General features: G+C 40.5%; 1 protein-coding gene across 1 annotated transcript in view; it reads right to left on the minus strand.

Annotated features, from left to right (window-relative positions):
• The window catches only part of OTOG (otogelin), a 97086-nt gene extending 91256 nt beyond the window's left edge, over positions 1–5830 (minus strand). Inside the window, exons 1-2 of the mRNA XM_062608917.1 lie at positions 5726–5830; positions 2397–2487 (exon numbers count right to left, since the gene is read on the minus strand). Coding sequence (XP_062464901.1) covers positions 2397–2487; positions 5726–5830 — 196 coding nt within the window. The remainder of the gene's footprint in view (positions 1–2396; positions 2488–5725) is intronic.
• Between the last annotated feature and the right edge of the window lie 3661 nt (positions 5831–9491).

Raw genomic sequence — 9491 nt, forward strand, 5'->3', positions numbered from 1 at the left:
AGGTTTCAGGATTCTTTAAAAGATGACACATATTTAAAATTCTACACAAGTGTAGCAGAGAGGTCTGCCTGATGTTTATTGAAGCACTAAAAAGATTGATTATTATTGATGGATTAGAAAAAAAAAAAAGCTGTTTGGGATAAGAATTTGCAACAAACATCAGCTAGACCTATAGTCGTGAATAAAAGTAGAAAAAATTGAGTATTCAATATTTTGAGCCTAAAATTGAGTATTTTATATTTTGCTGTCAATGTTATTGAAATTTTGTATTTTGTAACTCTGCATAATTTCCATAGTACACTTTCTCTAGAAATCTCTCAGGCACTTCCTTGACTCCAGGAGAACTAACACAACAAATATTTCTTGCATTATCTTTTATCCTTCAGCTTCACAGTCTTTGAAAACATCTGCCTGTAATGGCACAAGTTTTCTGCAGCATGCAGGCTTCAGGAGGATACAATAGAGCCTTGAAATGACAACAAAGGTCTCCTTACACCAGGATGTAAAATTTTCTTTTTTGACACTAAGGTGAAACGAGTAGGATGCAATTTTAATACTTGAATTCTAAGAGCCTTCCAGTGAGCTGCAGATTTTCTGCTCTGGTACATCATTTGAAATCAGCCTTTAAACACACATACTGTAAGGAACAAGTGTCTTCTATAGTAACAGTGACTTAAACTGAAGACTCATGCCTGCTACAGCATTTCAACATAAGAAAATGTGACCTGTTAGGTATTTTCAGTAGTAGTTTGAAACTTTCTTCCAGAAACAAGTTGTTGCTCCTGTCCCAGGTTCTCAATATGCTTCAGCTCTGAAGTTTTTTGTTTGGGCTTTTTTTTTTTTCCCTAGGTACAAAAAACTAACACAAGAATTTATCCCTTAGCATTTATTTGTACTATACCAACATTTTGTTTCATTGACCTATAAGACATTACATCACTTTCCAAACTACTTTCAGCTGACTAATACAACACAAAGGAAAAGAGAACTATTGCACACAAAAATGATGCACCCATTGTAGAAAAGCTTCATATAAAACATGTTGGTTTATCTATATAGACAGAGTTATAGGAAGCAAGAAAAAAATGTTACTGCAACAAGAATTGACTGTAATAGGATGAAATGTAAACCTGTTATAATAAGTTTCATAAGTATGTCAATAATTTTCATAGAGACATCACTAAAATAGATGGGAAAAAAAAAAAACTACAACCTACCTTGCTGAGTTTAAGAGAAAAAATTAATAAAAAAAGGAAATCTTTACTATGTCCTGTTATTGGTGCAAATCTCTGTCCATGGGCAGAGCTATAGCAGCTTGCATCTCTCTTCTGATAGGAAGGGCCAAAACTTTGAGTTGACTTGTGATACTTGCTACCCATTTCATCCTTCCTCCTTCTAGATTTGATCTTCCCCTTCTCAAATATTAAGACTATTTAAGAAGCAATGAACCTACACTCCCTTAGCTGGAGTTCTTAAACAGAAGTCTTGTTCTGCAAAGGGTTTATATGCAAGTTTATTATTGCACACTTTAACAGCAGCACAAGGAATCTTAAATACCCTTTTTTGAGATAGGCGCTCTGAAACAGAACATGAAATCCACGAATCCCATTAAAGAAATTTTCACTTGGAAAAAAATAAGCTTTGGGAACCAAACAATTATTATTGGCAACAAACTTCTCATCTTCTCTTTGCAAACTGCATGCAACCAATCAGGCTGACTGAAAAGAAACTAGACGTTTTGCATCACTAGCTAAAATTACTGTGAATTACTTTGCCTGATGTGTCTCCTTTGTAGAAGAAAAGCGTGACAGGGGCTCTACAGAAGAACTAACACAGAGGATCTTTACCCTTGAACAAAGATATTTAAGCCTATCCTTTTCATTGTTGAAAGCAAGATGAAACAAAGTCAAAATGCAAATTTCTCAAGCAAATACCCACCACTGCAAGTTGCTGACTAAGAGTACTACATCCTGCTAACCAATAGATAACCTCAGCAAAGCCATAACAAGCAAAAACACCTTCAAGCACAGAGGAGATACAGGACAGATAATTTAATGGCATCTAGGCAGCAATCCACGTCTTCAGGCATATCGCTACAAAAGTGGTTTTCTCTGCTGAAAGATCTTCATTAAAAAAGCTGTAGTTAGAGACCGTCCTTCAAATGATCAAACCAGAATCAGGGGTAAACTTAAAGCTAGATCAAACCCCATGATAAACTGTCACATTCCTAAAAAAGAATGTGACAATTTGAATACAATTTTGAGACCAATCAAGGTAGACCCCACTTACCATAAAGGTCTGTATTAGCTATTTTTTGTTTTTTCTTCAGAGAAATAATTGATTCAGACTATAAAGAGCAATTGAAGTTACATCATGTAGAAACATAATTAACTTACTGGATGGTCCACATTTCATACTGTGAAGTCTCCTGTTCCAAGATAAGGACACTGTAGTCGATGAAGCATTATAAACTGCCATTCCAGATTCCTTTCAGAAAGAACAAAGATATCACCAGCTATAGCCAAGACACTTTAAAAATCTCTTCACAGACTATCAGTAAATTCACCATTTTTAGTAAGCTCACAGCCTCATATCTACTAAAAAGCTATCAAAAACACTATTGTAAAATAAAAAGTGCAGTCCCTCTACTCCAGACTTCAGTAAAAGAGCAAAGTACATTATATGTGAAAACAGTTGGCAGATTTTAAGTCAGATAGGTTTAGGCATGTTGGCTTAACTATCTAAACACTATCCTCTGTGCCCTTCTCCATACCCTTTCATTCTCATTTACAGCCTCTGTACATCATATGCATTTAACAATTCTCAGAATAAACATTCTGTTGCCTTGGAAATTCTTATCACTCAGTTACAGTTACTTAAATTAATTAACAATGTGCCCAAATAAATCACTAAGCAACATCATCATAATTAGCAAAATGTCTTACAAAGTCCTGAATTCACATTATTTTCCAAGAACATGATCCAAAACACAGCAGAATCAAGTTTGTTTGTTTGTTTAAACAAGAAAACAACAACAAAAAACACAACCAAGAAATCATAGACACCCAGGTTAGTTTTCAAAACATTTCCTACCATCTTCCCCTTAATTTCCTCCTGTCCTAACATTCAAAAATATGTTATGACAGACTAAAGCATTTATTCTCTGTATTTCCTTTCTCATAAGCACTTCTGCCTTCAACAGCTGGCAGCAAGGTATCAAGTTTTGTTGTATTCATTTTCCATACTATATTAAATGAAGCTTCTTTTTTCTCCAACAAATATACCTTTGGAGCTCTAGTGGTCTTAATCTGCTCTACTTTATAAATTATTTTTTTTTTAATTAGTAAGTCATGATACTTCAACTCCCCTTCATTCTTCCCACATTCATCTATTAATCCAACTTCCACGTCATTCTTCCATCTGTCAGTGGTGCCAGTCACAATCCCTGCACTCTTTGTGAACTCAAACTACTTACAAAGTGGCACGTGCATCACTTCTGAACCAGAAATATACCAAGTCATACCAGAGTACAAAGTCAAGGATTCACTTCAATACTTTAAGGGAATAAAACAAAACAAAACAAAGAATCCATAGATTAGACATTAGCAGCGTAAAAGTCAGTCATGGTCACTAGCCATCCCACAGCATCTAAGTAAACTAGAGGGACAACGTTCTTTCACAGTTTTACCCAAGCATGGTGCATAGTTTAGGCATGATGTGTGAACATACAAGGTCCTTCCCTTGCAAGTGCTAAGTTTTAGCACTTGAAACACATCAAATTAAAAAAAAAACAATTCAGCCTATATCATCTACTTGAAAAAACAGAAAAGTAGGCCTGCTCAGCCAAGTTACAAAAATCCACTGATATTTTGTCATGATGTGGTCATATTGCCACATTCACGACAGCTAGAAGATTAAGTCCTAATTAGCAAGACTTTGTCAAAACAATGTTGCTCACCTTCTCTATAATGACCTATCTTTGTTCTAGAACATCTAGGGTGAGTAACCTTTTTCTCAGTTTAGCATGGATTTTTTGATCCTCAGAAGCCAATGGCTTATGACAGTAAGTTTTTCCTTATTGAAGAGTCAATTACATTTCCTCATTCATTTAATACAGTAACACAAATGTTACGGCCATTTCATATTATTTGTTCAATTCACCCTATGAAGAGCAGCAGCTATATCCTCTAAAATGTTCATATTTCAGTGACAAAATTATAGAATAAAGTTTCCATTAAGGAAAAAATCAGTGACAAATTCAGTATCTGTTAATAAACTGCCACAATGTATATGTACAGTGCTACAAACAGCTGAGCAAAATATTTCCAAAATAACATTACAGTTGGCTACAGTGTATGCCTAAAATGATATTAAAAAAAAAAAAAAAAAATCAAGCAAAACTTTTCCGAATTGACATTATAAACAACACCAGCTATGGCTACATAATTTTACCTGAGGACTTAGCTTGATTTATTGCATTTAATTTTCATGTCCTAGAGTTTTATAATTCACACTTCTCCATCTATTGGCCAGTTTCACAAATATTTTTAAAATATATTAGGTGTTTTCTGCATTCTGAGTACCTCTTCAGATATTTGACTGAAAACCAGTCTTAGAAGCCATGTCATTAACTAAATCTTCATGGACATAAAATTCTGCAGAGGGCTAAACTACCATCGCTTACTGTTGCTTTACTCCTTCACCTTAAAGGAGCTTATCAAAAGCAAGAACGTGTGAAAATGCATTATTGGTTTAGACCTTTCAAACGGCTAGAACTCCTCAGGTTCCTCCTTTTTTAAAACCAATTTATATATTTATTGACACATTTATTTATATGTGATTTTTTTTCTTTCTCTTAAGCTTATTTATTACTGCAGATTTCTGCTCAGAAGGCTAACAAAAAGGAAGCAGAGTCTGTTATTGTATGTGCAATTCCGGGGGGGGGGGGGGGCGGTGTGCAAAGGGGGGAACCTCAACCCACAAACATTTGCTCTTATCAGTGGTTGATTTTGTTACCTGTTCGCAGTTATGTGCCTTGATTTTCGCTGACGAGCTTTTCCCAGAATGAGCAAGCAGAAAGGCAACTCCTCTGCAGAGCTTCAAACAAGGGCTACAAAGCAAACTTTCCTTTTCCCACCCTCAAACAAGGGAGCTGGAACCACACACCCTAATTACATTTCAGCAACATGCCATCAGTGATACAATCAGGTTGCCAAGACAAACCACATCCAAAACCCAGTACTGAATTGTAGTGATCTGATACTGCCAGCTCATTTACTTTTACTAAGAAGTGAAAAGGCTCCCACAAAGCAATTATTGCTGAGCAAGCCAGACCAGACCCCAGCTTTCCTTGGAGCAAGGATGCTTCATATTTACATACAACTATTTCTGAATGAGCTGAAGGTCTAGCTACCATCTTCCCTCACTGCTTCAACACTTTAAATCCCAAGTTTCCTTTCATATATGACTGCCACTAGGGGGGTGGTGAGACACTGAAAGGTTGCCCAGACAAGTTGCGGATGCCCTGGCGGTATTCAGGACCAGGCTGGCTGTCCCAGTCCATAGCAAAGGGTTGGAACTAGATGATCCTCGAGATCCCTTGCAACCAAAGCCTCCTTGTGGCCAGGATTAGGTACACGTTCGACACTGTTTGAAGGACAAGTCCTAAAGAATCACAAGGGGTACAACCGCTATCAGATGCATTGACGATTTCATGGTAACCTACCCATATACTCAGGTAAGACACGAGAATCACGTTACCCTGACGCCGGGCACCCCTCAGAGGGATCTCGCCAGGCGGCGGTGCAGGGTGCGAAAGCCGGGCACCCATCTCCGGCACGACCGGCCGCGCTGCACCGCCTCATGCGCCCCGGTCGCACCGCTGTCCGAGGGAGTGGACCACGGGAAGGGGCTGCCTTTCTCTCAGGGGGCTCTTCAGAGAAAAGCCGCGCGTCCCGGCTGCCTCATCTCCCCGAGGAGACCCCACAGCGCCCAGACCCGCCATGGCCGCCCGCTGCCCCTCGCAGCTCCCAGCCCGCGCTCCAAACCTGCGCCGTCGCTGCGAGGCCGTTCTCTCTCCGAGGTCCCGCGGAGTTGCCTTCGCTGAGAGCAGGAGAACAAGGCACGGTTTGCTGTGCCCAGACATACCACACCCCACCCTGCCCGCCTCAGGGCTGCAAGCCGCACGCCTCACTGCGCCTAGGCGAGCCCTTACCTGAGGAGGGGCATGTGCCCGCCGGCAGGGAGCTGCGCCCAGGCATCCCAAGGATATAGGGCTGGAAGGCAACAGTAGCAGGTTAATGATGGCTAGGATTGCCTCACCCTGCCTCTTCTCCCGCTCCATCCTCGCACCCTGCCCAGTGGAACGCTCACCCACTAGACAGGCACACAGCAGCGCCCCGAGAAAGAGCCGGGTCTCCATGCGGGCGGGCGGGCGGACGAAAGACAACAACAACTTCCCACAGAACTCCAGCCTTCCAGAGCCGATCTCTACCTGCACCTTGGACTCAACCCGCCCTCTCGGGCGGGGCAGCCAAGCGGTTTATCTGCCACCCGCCCATCCTCCGCCCCTCGCCCCGCAGCGTAGCCCCGGCCTCATCAGCACTGCCCCCTGATCTACCGCGCCAGGAGCCAGCTCTTCGTTTATTCTTAGCTTTCCACCCTTCTCAGGTTTAGGATACGATTAGTGCCACGGCTTGTCGGAAGGAGCCGAAGTCTCCGCGGCGGGGTACAGCGCCAGGCTGCACCCCACCACTAACGCTAGCAAATCCGGGGCTTCTCATTCCCTCCTAGGAATGTCGCGCGTCCAAGAGCTGCCCGCTTATGCTGAGATGCAGCAAACGTTGTCGATGCTTAACAAAGAATATTGACCCCAACCCACTGAAATAGGTGTCAGAACTTAAGTAGTGGAAGGCACGAGTAAGGAATGAACTCAATGCAGCATACAGCAAATGTGTGTGGGTTATTTCCATGGCTCCTGGTAACCTCTTTTCACCATAAACTCACACCCTTGAATTTGGAGCTCTTTGTAGACTTTTTTTTTTTAGGTTTTATTATTATTTCTCCTCACGATCACATTTGTTTCCTTCCATTACTTTTCTTCCCTTTTCCCTCTTCCGCTCACTGTTACCTTTTTTCTGTTCCCTTTCCCATCTGCTGCTGCTCCTCTCCCCATCATTCTTCAGATTGCATATCTTATAACAGAAGGTTCAGAAGCTGCCCATACCAGGTGAGAAACTCTCAAATGAAAAGGGGCCTTTTCTGACTGCTTTGGGAAGTCTGTTAACAGTAAGTCATTAAAAAGATCCCTTTTCTGCCTTTGTAATTTGTTCCAGTGGATTGTGTTTCTTGCTGCAACAAGTGTTTCATTTCTAATGAAATGATGGAAAACTAGTGATGTTTTCACTGAGAATTCTGTTCTCTCCTGTAAATGTTGGAAGGAGAATGTGTATGAGAGGAAAGAAAGCGAGACAAAAAATGATATTCTTTAAGTTCAACATGCCCTTTTCCCAATAACCCCAAAGAGATTGCTAGAATTATGAGCTAGCCTCAGCCTGCAGCAGAGCCAATCTACTCCGAATGCATCATGCCCTTGGCTTTGGTGCACTTTCTCTGATCCATCTTACATTAATGAAAGTAGATTGAAAGCAACAGGAATCAGTTTACACAACACGCATTTTAATGTACATCTCTGCCTGCTAAATGGGCTGCCAGCTTTATTCATTATCCCTTAATGCCAAAAGTAGCAAACAAGGACTGAAACTAGTTTAAAGCCAATTTAGAAACAATTTGATTTTTTGCTATGAAAGATTTCATTATACAAAACTAATAAACAGTCAAAATTGTACCATATTTTATTATGCCATATTTGAAGTAATGGAAACTTAAGAACCATCTCAAAAACTAACTTACTACCAAACTTCTCATTTTGGAGCATGGGATAGCTTTGTGGGTTTGTTTGCTTTGTATTTATGCAGAGCAAGGCACAGGAATTCATGTAACAGAGCAGACTAACAGCCTGCCAAGCTCATTAGCCTTTCTGTGGTTTATCCTTTACCTGATGATTCAGAGCACTTTTCACATCACCAAATGAAGGTAATTCCACAGTATTTTACTATTTGGAGGAGTTTCTGACTCCTGGGAAAATTATCTATATGAATAAAAAAGTTACTTTCCTTCAAATGTACATAACTTTCAGCTTATAAAAGACCTATTTCTGTAATCTTCTAGAACTGGTTGATAGATATCAATGACTGTTACAGTCTGTATTTAAATTTCAAGATAACATATATAGTATTTTATGTGTCCTTTAAAATTTTATCTCCTTCCTTCTCTTTTCAAGTATAAGACAGTTTTGCATACACAGGGAGACATTCTATAGCTGTGTGTCTAACGCTTGCACAGAATATCTTTTTAATATTGTGTAGTACTGGAACTCGGGTAGAAGACAAATGATTTGTGTACTAATAGTTGCCCTTCTAAAAGGAAATTGTTTCCTGAAAGCAGGTTTTATATTTGTACACAGGCTTAAAATGCATTCCTCTCTTCTTCCTGCCACCTGATCTGACAAATGGATAGTGTCCATACCACTGAAATGTTCCCGTACAGCAAAGTCATCCTCTGACAGGAGTAACAGCAATTTCTGAAGGAGCTAGTGTGGCTTACAAAGATTATCACACAGGATTCCAGTTGTATTTGGCAGTATGAAATTTTTTATTCATGGCTTTATATAAATAGGTTTCCACTACTGTGCTTACATAAACCCCTTTCTCTCCAGAGTTATGAGAGTAAAGGAGATTCTGCGTAGAAAGAAAGAGAGATATACATTAGCAAGTCTTCTCCATTTGCTTCCAGCATCGATTGCAGAAGTCTTTATTACTGTGTACTACAGCAGGAAAAGTGGGAGAAGTACCCTCAAAGAGATTAGTCTGAAATAGGCTCCTTTTCAGGTGCTCTGAGCTTGATTGCTACAGTTACTCACTGTAGCCATGTCAGAAGCGAGATATGTATGCAATAATACCCTGCTAGTGGGAAAGGCTGGTGGAAATCACTTATGCAGCGATAAGTCAGATTCACCCCACTTACCTAAAAATAAAATAATTAGATTATTTGCAGTAATGCAATTTATTGAAGCAAACTATATTTTTCCCCTTCCCCCCCCTGCGGGTATTTGTATGCTTTAAAGTTCACATCTTCGTGCTTTTCTTAACTAGTAGGGCTAGTGACATATCTACAAATACACAGGAGAATTTTGGATGTGAGCCCTGTGCCCTATGAGACGCACCCGTTGTAGAAGCGAGCCTAGAGAAAAGGCCAGGCAGCACACATATGCGGAGGGGGAGCTTTTCTCTTTTCCCTTTTCTCTTTTCTTTCCATTTTGCTGTGGTCTTAAACAACCACAGCCTGGGGTCGCAGGGACGTTATCGCTGTCCGGCCGCTCTCACTGCTAACGCTGTTCGGCACGGGAGCGGCGGCGGGCGTGCCTCCCACAG

The sequence above is a fragment of the Pezoporus occidentalis genome, unplaced genomic scaffold, assembly GCF_034315485.1.
Source record: "Pezoporus occidentalis ecotype Australia unplaced genomic scaffold, CSIRO_AGI_Poc_V1 ctg131, whole genome shotgun sequence".
Lineage (NCBI taxonomy): Eukaryota > Metazoa > Chordata > Aves > Psittaciformes > Psittacidae > Pezoporus > Pezoporus occidentalis.